Genomic DNA, 15,068 nt, shown 5'->3' with positions numbered 1-15,068 from the left:
ACACCTAATATTGACATATAGCTGTATTTCGTTAGTATGTTGTTGGAATGAACGAAATTACACTTGTATTCATACATTATGATCACACCGTCCTATGAGTGATGATACTGTACCAGCGAAAAAGATAAGATAGATGTGAATTGACGACAGCTTTATTTGTTTCGAATCCACCGCAGATAAAACTTGTAAAAGCTAAAAATAACGATGCTAAAGAGTGCTATTTTTCGAAGGTTGTATGATAACATATATAATCATTAGCAACTCAATGGTAAACTCGAAAGACGGTAACAATTAACAATTGAATAGCATCTCAGAGTTCTTTTCTTTACGTTACGTAAATAAGTCCTTTCTTTGGCTGTCAATAATTCCAACATTTTCGTTCATCAATCTGATGATGCAAGGATTGTCTCATCTAAAGAACCAGGCTTTGTTACTTAAAATATGCACGTCGTGAGGAGAGCATACAGTTCCCAATCTTCTTCATGCTACAAACGTAATGAATTTTAGAGATGTTTTCTTTAATATTATAATATATATATATATATATATATATATATATATATATATATATATATATATACATATATATAATTCACGAATATTCTATGAATAAATAAAGGTAAAATAATGAATATGAAGTAATAGAAAAAAATGTATCCGACAATGTTCTATTGTCAATCCTCTTCGACACATTTTTCTTGACCTTTTGAGCAGCCTGACGCGGTGTTGTATTGCGTGCCACCAATGAAGCCTTGCTCAGCCTCAACGAAAAGAACGTTTCGACGGAATGATGGTGATTTAAAATGATGCATGTTGACCTCATTTCATTGGTTGTCATATTGGTGGTGGCTTTGTGTGATACACGGCCGAATGACTCTCTATCATCCGATATGCTATGAGTTCTAGGTCACATCTTAGACACCTATCGGTTGCTTTGCAATAAAAGACGATTCTGATGGCGACCGCAGCAGCTGATAGGAAAAGGACTACACCCACCCAGATTAATATTGTTAACTTTGATGAGAATTTCACAAATTTCGAATGATCATCAGTGATTTCTGAGCCGGAAGACGGAGATGAGGGAGGCTTCTCATGGCGTACTGATCGAACTCTGCGAGCTGCGGACTGAAGTCTTTGCAATAGTGGAGGAACGTCAACAGGAGGAGATTGGGACGCCACAGTGGGCGTTGATTGAATTTGATTGCTTTGATCGGGCTTCGCAGTTGTCGCTGAATGCGAAATCGGCGCTGCTTGGTCAGCATCGGCTGCGCCAGACGCAGAATTTTGAGTCGACTTCCGTGACATCGTTAGACGTCCAAGGCATTTGCCTATAATTCGGAGACGGCTTGTAAGCATAGAACTGCGCTGAGGTACATCATGCTTTTCTGAGGTACTTGTTGCATGTTGCTGGATATTTTGGTTCTGTGTCGGGGTAGATACAGAGCCATCTCCTGGAAGACTGGTGCCCTCCACTGGGATCTCTTTCTGTCTGGGATTTTCTCGCGAAACAAAGGTTCTCTTGCGATGTTTGCGAATGTACATTCTGGCGGTGGAAGTGGTAACACCCTTTTGAACTCTCCGAACAAACTTCTGAATTGTGACGGCCGACATGGCATCAGAACCAGACTGCCTGAAACGTTTCGGTCGTGACGGCAACTGACCGGCCGATGTCTCGTCATCCCCGCTTCCACAAGCGCTCCCTCCATTGTTTTTGAAATTTTCGCGGGAGCGCTTTCGCATCTTCACTAATCTGAGCATCTTTCTTCTTGCCGACCCCAGAGACTCGGTAGAGGAGGATGATGGTGCTCCGTTTGCCTTGTCTATTTTGTCAAATTTTCGCAACATATTTTCAAAGCTGTTTCTCCTGCTATCCCCTTCGCTCTCTGATGTGGATGAGGTTTGCCTCATACGAATCTTCCTTGGAATTGTTTTTAGAAGGCGTCGTTTACCAGACATGATTTTCCCGTACATCTTCACGGGTGGGGGTTTTCCTGTCAGTGGCTGAAGGGATGCATCAGTGTTGCCCTGTCTTCCTTCCTCAATCCGCTTACTGACTGGGCGTTTATCAACAATGGTAGTTGCGGCAGTTGGCGGGTTTACCGGCTGGCCATTGGAACTAGCAACCTCCTTATCTTTCTCATCGTTTTGTACGCTGTCAGTTAGTGCAGGTAGTAGCTGGTTAGTAGACGATGGTGACTCGAGTTTGGTTGAGCTAATATCGTTGAGTGAGCCGCCGAACAACAATGAGTGACAACTACCACTTTCACCTTTGTCCTCTGACATCAACGTGTTTCTCAACTGCTTTCGGCGCACAGGAGAAAGATGAGAGGAAAACGGTCTGTTTTCTCGGTCAAGACACTTTTCCTTTCCATTTGAAGACATCTCTCGCCTTTCCTCAAACAGTTCGAAGGTCTCTGTCGTATTCGTCTTTTCAGTTTTGTTGGTTTCTTTTCGTCTGTACATCTGCACCGACTGCTTTTGACCTAGAAGAAAGGATTGACAAATTTTACGAGTTTTTTACTTTATTCTGAAACATTAAAACTAGGTACAGTTCAGCAAATATTGTTTTTTAAATTCCAGTTCACCTTAATGTGGTCGAACCTAATATAAGATGAGATATTCATTGATCGATAACTCTGCGAATTTCCAAAACAAAAGTTGAAATCAGTTTCGTCACCTTCACTTTATTAAGCCTTCAGGGTAATTTAGCGTTTCCCGCTCATTTCGTCACCTCTTCATTCAATTTCATCACTTTTCAATTCAATTCAATTTCCTCTTGAGACGCTTACTACGCTCATATCGTATAGTTTTAATTCCGTCATTTTTCCATATTTTCTATTTTTGTCAATCAAATTTTTTGATTTAGCATTAAATTTCGTCAATTGTCAATTTCGTTTTTATTCCGTCATTTCTCATATTCTTTATTTTTGGATCAATCAAATTTTTAAATTTAGCATTAAATTTCGTCAATTTCGTCAATTGAATTTGTCACTGAAATTCGTCTCTGCTGTTTGCGATTTGGGACTGCCTGGATCAAATTCGTATTTTGGTTTTTGTCAAACAAATTCACTATTTTGTCATCAAATTCGTTGTGTTATATGGGTCCTATAGAGGGTGAACTCTTGGGTAAACCAGCTCACTCCACGCACTTGCACTGCATGTGTGATGATGCATTTCATATTTAAGGAAACTTTTATGTGTATCAGTTGAGTGAATGTGTGAGTAGGTGAGCGAGTGTTGTGAGAGGAAAATGTGTTTTACGCATGATTAAAGTGACGTAAAGGTGAAGAGAAAACGATTCGATTAAGGTTATGATAATTACAGCATTCCGTGTATCTGGCAGACGATTCTGAGAGGCACTCCGACGAAAATGAATGCCAACAGACGATATCGTTTCTTTTGTCTCGTGCTCGTTGCAGCTACTGTGAACGAAGAATTTAAATTGCATTTGGGGGAAATGGCTGTATAAGCACGAAATCGACTGAAAATGTTTAAAAATTGACTGACAAAAAAATATGTGACACGAGCATTCGCGCATTCCAAGGACGGAGTGCCAAGAACGGAATTGGAAACACCTTCTGAAAAAAAAAAATTGAATGCAATGACGACGAAGATGGACGGGAAACATAGCGAGCCATTATGAATAAATGAATTTGATGTGATTTTTATGCTATATTTGGAATTTTTATTTGGAGAAGCGTTCTTGACATTCAACAACGCCTCAACCAGGAGCAAATGCCTATTCACTACAGGGTTATGTCACATAACCATCTAGTTTGAAGGGCTAAAAAAATTAATATTTGCAAACTATCCTTACCTCCACTTTGTACGACTTTTTGTAATTTTTGTTCCTTCACGCATTTTTCCCTCAGTGCACCCTCCTTTCTTTGACCATCACAGCTTTGACATTGTGCATCTTTACCCTTTAGTGTTTTGTCTTTTCGGGCGGATGACAGCATATCAAAGGTTTGCGGTCCATCTACCATGGATGGAAAAGCAACGTCATCCTCGCTGTGGTCAAACATGGACATCGAAGAGGATGCCATCGACCTCGGGCATTGTGACGTAACCTCCGTATGAGTGGATGATGTTGGGTCGACACACGTAATTTGTGGTATCGCGCGCTGTTCTACAGCAAGCCTGCCATCGTCTTCTTCCGGCTTTGCGCTCGCACGTTTTGTCGGTCCTCCGATGGCAGGCAATCCGCCTCTCATTCCCCGCAGCCTTTCGAGCCATTCCAGCGTGGTCTCGTCGGCGGAATCGTCGCTGTCGAACCGCCTGGCCTGAGCGCGCTCGAGCTGGCTTCTTAGCGTGGATCTGAAGTCTCGGAGAGTCTGTTTGTAGGCTCGAGACTTGCGCCACCCGCGGATCTCCCTGATGTCTACCGAGTACTCCGATGTCTCCGTGATGCTATTTTCCGTTCCATCTACATCGACGTCATCGACATCGAAGAGGTCATTGGAGGACACCAGTTCACTCATCAAACCACTCTCACTGTCCTGTGTTATTTCAAATGTAGGGAAAAATGTCTGCACCATGATTACTTGGCATAGAGACCGGTCACTCTTATCGTCAGCTAACTGATCAAAATGTAGCACTGGGAAATGTGTTGAGTTATAATTCATATGGATTACTGTAAGTTTTATTATTTCCCCCAAAAGAAATGATTTTCATAAGTAGACTAGCAATGCTTTACGCATGGTGAAAATCATCTGATGAGTGTGCTTTGAATTAATTCTTTGTCTGTGGAATGAGACACTGTTGAAGAAATTATAATTTTTGCTGTCACATAACAAGCAATATAGTGGCAAATTGACACTTTCTGGTAAAACAACAGTTACTATGCTAGAAAGCTAAAAGTCAACATGATGCTATCATGTATTATTTATCACCCAAGATAACGAATTGATAAATCATAAAGATGCGCAGGCGTGAGTAATCTTATTCATAATTATACCATCATGACAAGGAGGGTTTGGTCACAGCCCGCCAATGTTGACATGCTAGATCACACTTCCACGTGAATTGTTTGTGGCTATCAATAGAAAAGAGTATAAGAAACAACCCGAAAACATAATGCCTCCGGCACCCTTTAGGCGGAGGCATAGAAAAGCTGGCATGGTAGAGTCATGATAACGTTTAACCGAAAGTTCATCAATGAATCCTACTCACCATTTCGTGCGAGTGGGTTTTGTCGTAGCAGAGGAGCACTGCTTACAAGTTTCTCTTCATTGTGTTTTGGTGACCGATGTTGTATGCTTGTGGTTGGACAAAGCAATTACATGTTGATATCTCTGCCGTGTCTCCATAGAAACTGCATCGTGAAGTGCCTTTCTCTTGTCTCCCTTTCTTTTGTTGATCTCTCCCTCTCTCTCCTTTCCTGCGCGTGAGTTGCGCGTGTATGCGACTAGACTGTGACGTCACAGTGACAATCGCGTAGTATGTACTTTCGCAACAAAAGAGAACACACGCTCGACCACTTGCAGCGTGACGTCATAAAGACTTGTGTAGCTAACGCCGATGAGCCGCAGCAAATGGATGCATGCGGAGAATCGATGCCAACTTGTTGGAAGCAAAATATAATGTAGATGTTCAGTTCTCTGATTCAAATGATCCGGGGCTTGATTTTTTTTTTTCACGGTCACCCGGTAACATTGTTGTAGGCTTATTTACCCGTTGTGGTATATGTTGTTTGAAAGCTTACAAGGTGATGTAATGAGGAAGAGAGGTTTGAGGTACTTAGTAATACATGTACATTTGTATGTATAGCAGATAAAAGGACTGTTGGTTGGCGGAAAAAAAAAGACCCTCGGAAGAAAGATGAGAGAGGGAGGAAACGACATATGGAGAGTGCATGGAAGGCAAATAGTAACAGTTGAGGGCAAATAGTAACAGTCGAGGGCAAATAGCGACAGTTGAGGGCAAATAGTGACAGTCGAGGGCGAATAGTAACAGTCAAAGGGCAAATAGTGACAAATAGTGACAGTCGAAGGGCAACAGTGAACCGCACTTCTCTCTTTCTCCATGATTTTCAACCAGCTCCTCCTCCATCTCCTCCCTCCTTTCTGGTTTATCTTTCTCTCTTCCAAACCCTTTACCTGATTCTCACTCTATTCTTCCTTGCAATATTCCCCGTCTCCTATAGACACCATCTTCATTTCATTAGTGCAATCTCAACTTTCAGCTAACCACTGCCCTTTGACTAAACATGTGCCTGAAAAGGGAAAAATATCACGTGGTAGTATGTCAGTTGTCTAGATTTAAAAAAAAAATGCATGCAACCAGTCAACTGTTATGTCCTGAATGGTTTGGGATTATATATTTAAAAAAAAAAAAAATCATATTTTGATGATGCGTTGAGCGCTTTTGTCAACGGTTCAGATTTACATGATATAACTTTGGTTATGTTTAAATTTAGTCTTATAATCACGAGTAATCTCTTAAAATCTCAACAGTGAAAACTTGATTAAAATCGGGTACGAATTGAGGAAGTTACACACTGAGTGTAAGAAAGTCTGGTGACATGGACTTAAAGAGTGATTTCAGCCCAGGGTAAAGTTACTCTGAAGAAAAAGAGTAAAATTGTATAAGCACAACAGTGAAAATTTCATCAAAATCGGATAAAAATTGGGAAAGTTACGACATCGTAAATTTTGGCCAATCATTTGCGAAACTGTTCTCAAACAGTCGATATAAATATGCATAATGCGTGAGTTCATGATGTCATCACATCTTAATTTTCCGTTGATCATGTTAAAAAAAAGTGGCAAAAATTCGAGATTTGCGCCATGAAATTACAAAACATGATATTATTCTTGGCTGAATAACTTCAGAATAATTATCACTCAGTTACACAAAAGATACGGATATGAGACTGGAGCATCTGCATTACAAGAAAATAAAAACCTACAAATTTCAAGATCTTGTGTACAAACTATATTGCAAGGTGTAAGAAGATGACACCACCAACTAACTCCTTTGCATAATATTGACTGTTCGAGAGGTGTTTTGTGAAAATTAGCGAAACCTCAGAATTTCATAACTTCCTTAATTCGTACCCGATTTTTATCAAATTTTCATGGTTGATCTTTTAAGAGATTACTCCTTATCATAGGACTAACTTTTAACATAACCGAAGTTTTACCCTTTACCTCTGAACCGTTAACAAGAGCGCTTATTGTATCATTCAAATATGATATCATTTTTTTAAATCCCAAACTATCCAAGACATACAGTTGACCAGTTGTGTGCATTTTTTTTTTAATCTAGACAACTGACATTGTATACTACATGATAATTTGACCTTTTCAGGCACGTTGTTTAGTCAAAGGGCAGCGGCGAGTTTGAAGCTAAGGTTGCACTATAAAGACGTTATATAGAATGTGAGGCGGATTTAAAATTTAAAAAAAAAGGAGATGATATACTTTACAGTTTGTGGCTGCACGATCTTGCAGTTGACCTTACAAGATGTCGGTTAACGTTTTGCGTATCTCAAAGTTCCTCATATCATGTGACTGGTGGCAAGATCAGGGTTACACACTGAATATAAGAAAGTCCGGTGACATGGAGTTAACAGCAGTCACATGATATGAGGTAGTTGATATGAGGTACTTTGCAACGAACTTTGAGATACGCAAAATGTTCACCAACAAGCAGAGGACTTCTTTGTAAGGTCAACCGGAATTTCGAGCAGCCACAAACTGGATAGTATATCATCTTATATCTTTTATCTTAAGTTCAGTAGTTCGCGCAAGTGGTAAATCCATCAAACTGAAAATGAAATTCAGACAAAGTAGAGTCTATTCTTAGACAGTGGTGTTTTTTTTTTTTCAAATCGTCACGATTTATTTGATGTATAAACCAATCGGCTCACTCCGATGCGTTTCGTCTCGCCATGAAATTCTAATGCGCTTCAGATGCACTTTAACAATGTCATTTTTTGTATTGCTTGTTAATGATACAATAACAGACAGAAAAAGAATAAAGAAGGAGCAAAGACGGAGGGTGGTTTATTTTCACTCGTTTTGGAGTGACCTCAGGGATCACTCGAAGATTTTGGAGTGATCCCTGAGGTCACTCCAAAACGAGTGAAAATGAACATTTTCACTCAAAATCCACTCCAATTTCACTCTAAATTCACTCTTTTTTTATTCACTCCTTTAAGAGTGAATATTTTCACTCGATTTTTTTTTAGAAAGTAGTGCCGAGAGAGAAGAGAGAGAGACAGAGAGAGAGAGAGAGAGAGAGAGAATGACAGACATGTCATCACTGACTGATCTTAAGGTGCATATTTCGAAAATTTGATTGTAGTCATATTACCACAATCAACAATCTCGTTTTTCCAATGAAGGAGTATTACACAAACAACAACAAAGTCACGTGACCAAAGCGACTGCTTCGAGACCTATAATGTCACATAAATCTGACATAGATAATATGGTACATCAGGGAGGTGAACAACCTCCCTGGATAATGCAATGTACTGTTTTGTGCGAGTGGTGTTAAAATATAATTCGGAATGGTTCGTTCAAGGTTCATTACCCTCGAACAATGCGTGATGATATCTGATGACTTCACCCGGAAATGTTTTCAAACTCCCTTTGCTATTATTACCGTTCATTGTTCCGACTACCTTTTTTATATAGCGCTGTGCATCTTAAAAAAACAAATAAACAGGACATATATCATTTTCCAGCAGATTCTTCGACCTTGCGGCGGAAGGACTCTAGCTCTCGGACTTGAAACTCGATGAACGAGTCTCCGGTCACATCTTTGAAGAAACGTTCGGCCAGATTTCGACAAGCCTGTGGAGGAATAATATCAAAAATGCCCTTAGACACACACTATATCAATCATAACAATGACACAGATTCTACATTAAAATCGAAGACTGATACAACAAAAGTCATTATCAATAATACAGTATACGCACTGTCTCTTGGATTATTTCCTTTGTAGTAAAGTGAAATAGATGGAACATAAATACGAAAGTACATAACTTCTCATGGCAGCTTCAGGGGGCGTTCCCAGACACGTGCGTCAAACAACGCGTATTTTTTTCTTATACCCTGTTCCATAGGGTGCACGCCACGAGACCGACACCCACGAGTCATACAGCCCAGTAGTTCGACACTAAGCTAACAAGGCCCACGAGACCGGCACATTAAGCCCCGTGTTGTATCTGTCGAACTCGTGGGCTGTTTTTACCTAGTGTCGAACTCATGGGCTTTATTTGCCTATAGTGTCGAACTCATGGGCTGTGATGACTCGTGAGCTGTATGGCTCATGGACCTGTTTCAATGTCGAACTCGTGGGCTGTATGACTCGTGGGTATCGGTCTTATGCCTATGGGATGACCCCGTTCCGCAGAGACTTTTTCTGATCGATCACTCATCGGACGCAAAGCTTTCTGCTTCTTGCCACCAACCAAAGTGTATGGGATTGCAGTCTGATGAATCCGACTTGCGTTGGTCGACTATCAGGTCAGTGTCGACATGTCGTGCGGTGATCCGATGAGGCAAGATCGTCCGATGAGGATCACGCTCGACATGTCTGACACTGACCTGATAGTCAGCTAACACAAGTAGAATTCATCAGACTGCAATCCATATACTTCGGTGGGTGGCCGGAAGCAGCCAAATTTTGTATCCGACGAGTGACAGATGAGAAAAAATATCTCTGTGGAATTGGTATTACAGAATCTTCTCAGTGGCAACTAAAAATGATACCCTAGTCATATCATCATATCATATCATATCATATCATATCATATCATGTCATGTCATATCATATCATATCATATCACATCACGTCATATATCATATCCTATCACATATCATAATCATATTTATTATCATATCATATCATATCATATCATAATCACGCTCCTTGTGAGGAAACTTTTAAAAGCACTCTTCCAACTATGATTATCATCATAGTTTGTTAGAGTACCGAAACGATGATGTAATAATCATAATTATGACACAGTCTTTTGTTACAGCTTGGGTTGGAACCCAACACTCAGGCCAGGTGAGGTAATCTAGAACTACTTTCCATGGCGATGAATGGCCATGACATCACATTTTGGAACTCTACGATCTATCAACTTTGGTCAGTCCCGCGCGCCATTAGGGAAAAAGCGGGAGATAGACCCCCTGAGAGGCAGTAGTATACTGTATCAACTATTCGCATCGCGTGCCATAAAAATGGAAGAGAAAAGTGAGTAAAGAAACGCTGAAATTAGAAATCTACTCAAGAATGAAAAAATAAAGTCACACACCTGGGAAGTTTGATATCGGAAGTGCGGTTTCTCCTCAGTGGCTACTTTCAGGATGAGCTCCGCGATGTCCTCGGGTTCCTGTATTTGGCTCGGGCTGAGCAAATCGCTGTGGAAATCTTCTCCATGATCGAAGCACGTCGACAGCGTGCGGTCGATGTCGCCGACGTCGGGGTGCGAACGAATACTTTGCTCCCCACCGAGCTGCTGGGCGATCATATTTTCCATGATAGCGGTGTTGACGCCTCCCGGTTCAATCACACTGACCCTAATCAAGAATGATTTGAAAAAAAAAAAACACGCACATTAATGATTAATCTATCTATCTAACCCTTGCAATTGTACTATCAAGATCCTGGAATAGATTTTATAGGGAAACTACAACGTTCTCGTAGGCAATTGTTTAAAACAGGATGTTGTGAGAACAAGTAACATTTAGTGTCTTATCTCTCACAAGGATAAGAGATAGGGTATATTATTTCATTGAGAGGGTGTCCTCTTGTAGGTATACACGTCGCAGTATCCTAATCACGAGTTTCTGATGTAATTTGCAAATCAAAGTAAACCCTGTACTCTCAACGTGAGTCAAAGATGCCGTATCTACTACTAGGCCTACTACTATACTACTACTACTAGGCCTACTACTATACTACTACTACTACCACTACCACTACTACTACTACTACTACTACTACTACTACTACTTCTACTACTACTACTACTACTACTACTACTACTACTACTACTACTATACACACACACAAAAAAAAAATATGACGACAAAGGGAATTCGTTCATTTGTCACTGTCACGCTGAGCCGAAGAGTGATGGACTTTGGAAAGATTACAAAATAAAACAAAATAAAAAGGAGCACATGAAGGGAGAGTAACGATACGCCAGGATGTCACATTCATTGAGATAGAAAGAATATTAGCATAGCATCCTGTCACAGTCGTTTATACTCTGACTAAACAAAAAGAAAAAAGATTATAAAAACAAGTCATTCAGAAATGAAAGGCAAATTAAACAAACGGTCTGATTTGGAAGCTTTCCAAATTTCAAAGTCATCGAAAAAGAAAACAAAAGCAAAAACTCCCTGATTTGGAAGCTTCCCGAAATTAAACCAATTGTATTTTTAAACATCTATTTTTTTTTACCACAATCAGCACACAGAGTTAACGTCATAATCAATCACGTCATAATCAATCACGTCACGTCAGAGAACATCATAGAGCATCCTGCTAGAATACAACATACTAGTATTTCAAAATATTGTTTCTTAAAAATGAAAGAGAATGACTCACGATACCAAGCTCAAGTTAGTATACTATGATGAATGTTTAACTCTTCACAAGTGTGACGTCACTATAGTATACCTTATATTAAAGAATCGTCCAATGACTGCTATCTCCTGGCTGAAGGCGACGATCGCCTGCTTGGTTGCACCATAGAGACCCATGTACGGAAAGGCTTCGGTGGGTATACGGACAATGATAACGATAATAATGATAACGATAATAACGGTAATAATCACAATCATAATCATAAGCATAATTGTATTATCATGTAATGGTGATAGATACAGGTATTGATAATAAAATTGATAATATTTAAAATTAACTACATAACGACGAATAACAGCACGTTCATACGTCACTTCCGCAAGGGTTATTCTGATTGAATGTATTCAATGTATTAAAGTGTCTACATTTACTGCTACTAAACGTACACTGAGTGTGCAGGTGTGTTCCAAGGGATGTCACAATTCCTTGGACGTTGTAACAAGAGATCGTTCTTCTGAGGTACCCATAGGACACATTTTAAGATGATGGACACGAATTCTGATGATGGTACCATCATTCATAACATTGTCCAACTTCTCTCAAGTTGTTCCGGTCCCTATTAATGGAAAAGGTGCACCTCTACATCTTGAAAAACATATGCTTAATTGATATAAGCGATTTCAATTAATCACACAGATGTGAAATCGCAATAGGAAATGGCATTCTATATCTTTCTTCCGGAGTAGAAAAAAGACATGCTCACGTATACAGAACGAACAAAACAAAATTACATTCAGTTTCAATTCAATTTAATTCAAATCAAAATTTATTTCCAATATCACATTTTTGTTGTCGATACAAATTCAAGGAAAGCAAGGGAAACATGGACATACAACTGTAATACAGAAGAGGGGGAGGGGGATAGTGATGTGATCAAAAATTGAAATCTGCTAAGCGCTCACCAACAAGACCGTGTACACTTCCCATATTGATGATTCTGCCTGACCTCTGTCGCTTCATGATGGGAAGTACTTCCTGTGTCACGCGAACTGTTCCGAAGAAGTTGACGTCAAATACCCTCCTCATAGCTCGGCTGCTAACATATTCTGTGATGTCGAATAGGTTGAGCCCAGCGATGTTGACTGCAAAACCGAACAAGTTGCATAACAAATTCTCTGATTTCTCATTCAAACTCCATCATCGTGTTCACTGAGTCCGTCCTCTCCTCGATATAGGTTACACAAAATGTTTCCATGCGAGTATGTTCAAATGTTAGATAATACATCTGTATGAACAGTGGAGATTATTCCTCAGTATGTAATTATGTCAAAAAGAAGGACGACTGAGATATCAAAGACAGACTTGGAAAAATCTGTATTATTTTGTCTACCAAAGAGTTTTAGTACATTGCTTAATCATAATGGGTATCATGTTGTGATAACCGTTACAAGGTAAATGTAGTTTGTGACGAATTTCATCGATATTTTGACCTTTTTTTTTTGTAGATAATCTACACAGTTTAAGGGAAGTTGCATCATATTCCAAAAAAGAATATAAGTTTTCGAATAGTTATTTCAAAGAGCTCTCGATTATCTTGTGTTTTAGCATCAGCAATTAACCACAAGTGTGATATGACAAATAACTTTAACTGCGACTTCGAATCAAAAGTGATAAAATAATGTTGAATAATGTTATTGGTCAGTGATGTGTTCCCTATCCTGTGCTTGGAGGGATTAGGGCTATTCCAATGGAGAAAGAGTTTCTTACTCAGAATGTCAATACGAGAATGTTTCTTCATAACCATGGCAACCGCGTCGCCGATCATCTCCTCCTTGGTGACATCCATTTGAATTGGAAAGAGCGTCTCGTTGAGGGCGCCCTCAGCTCTCTTCTTGAACTCTGCCTCCTCCGCAGGAGGCTTGAGGACAGTTGCATAGACAAGGAATCTCTTCTGCGGATCGTGAGCCAAGAGCATCGCCGTGGCCAGCCCGATGCCAGAGGAGCAACCGCTGATGAACACAATCTCCGGCATGGTTGAACTATCTATTCTATAAGACAGTGATGAACGATGATATAATTGTATTGACATTCACTAAAGTCATGCGCAATATTTCTCTCTGGGTTTGTTTTTTTTCTCCAATGCGATTTTGTAGCTGTTGTCTTAATGATAAGCAAGTTTGCATGAGCAATAATAATCAACCACGAAAACTGCATCTACTATTATGCCAGTTTTAATTGTGCCACATTTCTCTATATTTGTTTCATGAGGACTGGACATCGAGCTGTCCACGCACATTCAACATTTCACCCCCCCCCCATCATCTTTGACTCGCAACCCCCATCTCCTACTTCTATACAGAGCCAGCAGCAAGTAGCTTGCAAGAGAAAAAACCCCCCCAAACATCGGTATTACTTTTTACCCTCTTTTGGAGCTTTGAGGAAGTTCATGAATTTTGCCAGATAGGCCTAGTATTTCAGTGGTCAAACTCTTGTCATAATCATCACCATCATCATCGAGTTGCAAGGTCTACGGAACGTTTTTTGTAGTGTTCGTGTGGGTGTGTGTGTGTGTGTGTGTGTCAGTGTGTGTGTTGTATGGAACAATTGCAGGTCGGGGTTTAAAGGGATGATATAGTTTTGGTAGAGATGGGGATTCAAACCACTTTATTAAATATATACTATAAAGCATACAATTTCTAAGAGGCATTCAAAGTTTATTTGATGAAAATTGGTTTTGAAATGACTGAGATATCAAAACAACAAAGTAAAACAACAGGTGATCCTAATAAAAGGTGGGTCAAACCTTTACTATGATCGCTTCTTTAGTTTTTTGGATATCTACAGTCATTTTAGAATCAATTTTTATCAAAAAGACTTTGAATCTCTTTTAGAATGGTTTACTCTTTTCTTTATCAATAATAATATATGAGGTTTCTCGTTATCTCACAAAAAAGTTGGAAACCCGAAGCCCCATTTTAACCAAGACTTAAATCTTCCCTATAAAGGGTATAGTGCTTGTAGCTATTTACCCCCCCCCCCCCCCGCTGAACCTTGGGTCATTTTGTTGTATGTGTTTTTGGAATATTTTACATATTTTTCGTGTTTTTTTAAAGAACCAATTAACGTGTGGGTGTCGCCGAGACGAATAGATCCTGGAGACGTCTCGAAACGCCTTATAGAGACGCCTTATTTTATTTTGGTCTTTCAAGTCGCCTCTCAAACGAAATAACTGATTGACTAGCAGTAATGGGCGACTCGTGAATAACTGCAAGTAATGCACGTGGGTTCACATATTATGGGAGTCTCCCCTGACACAGCGAGACGAGATCAGTGGGCGGGGCAAATTGGATCAACAGCGGTCACAGCTGCACACAACAGCACTGATCGAAGCTGCCCCGTTGAACCAAGGAGGTACTAGGCTTGCCTAGTACCTCCTTGGTTGAACCATGGACCTAGCTAGGTCCATGGTTGAACAGACCCCGTAGCTCGGGATCATCACGGAGAGCTGT

The 15,068-nt window shown here is 40.0% G+C and overlaps 1 protein-coding gene across 1 annotated transcript; it reads right to left on the bottom strand.

The window, feature by feature from the left end:
- Positions 1–8,684: 8,684 nt before the first annotated feature.
- Positions 8,685–13,591, bottom strand: LOC139717711 (retinol dehydrogenase 8-like). The gene is made up of 5 exons (XM_071629212.1): positions 13,327–13,591; positions 12,522–12,701; positions 11,653–11,746; positions 10,280–10,544; positions 8,685–8,804 (listed from the first exon to the last, which is right to left on the bottom strand). The coding sequence occupies exons 1-5, from the start codon at positions 13,589–13,591 to the stop codon at positions 8,685–8,687; spliced, it is 924 nt and encodes a 307-aa protein (XP_071485313.1).
- Between the last annotated feature and the right edge of the window lie 1,477 nt (positions 13,592–15,068).

Source organism: Diadema antillarum, unplaced genomic scaffold, assembly GCF_040938485.1.
Source record: "Diadema antillarum isolate AM-2024a unplaced genomic scaffold, OU_Dant_1.0 scf00000081, whole genome shotgun sequence".
Lineage (NCBI taxonomy): Eukaryota > Metazoa > Echinodermata > Echinoidea > Diadematoida > Diadematidae > Diadema > Diadema antillarum.
This window is presented reverse-complemented; position numbering and strand designations above follow the sequence as displayed.

Coding starts and splice junctions, on each gene's coding strand:
- LOC139717711 (XM_071629212.1), bottom strand. CDS start 13,591: ATGCCGGAGATTGTGTTCATCAGCGGTTGCTCCTCTGGCATCGGGCTG. Junction 12,702..13,326: donor TTCTCGTATTGACATTCTGA/GTAAGAAACTCT, acceptor TCGGTTTTGCAG/TCAACATCGCTGGGCTCAAC. Junction 10,545..11,652: donor GGACGATTCTTTAATATAAG/GTATACTATAGT, acceptor ATTCTTGATTAG/GGTCAGTGTGATTGAACCGG.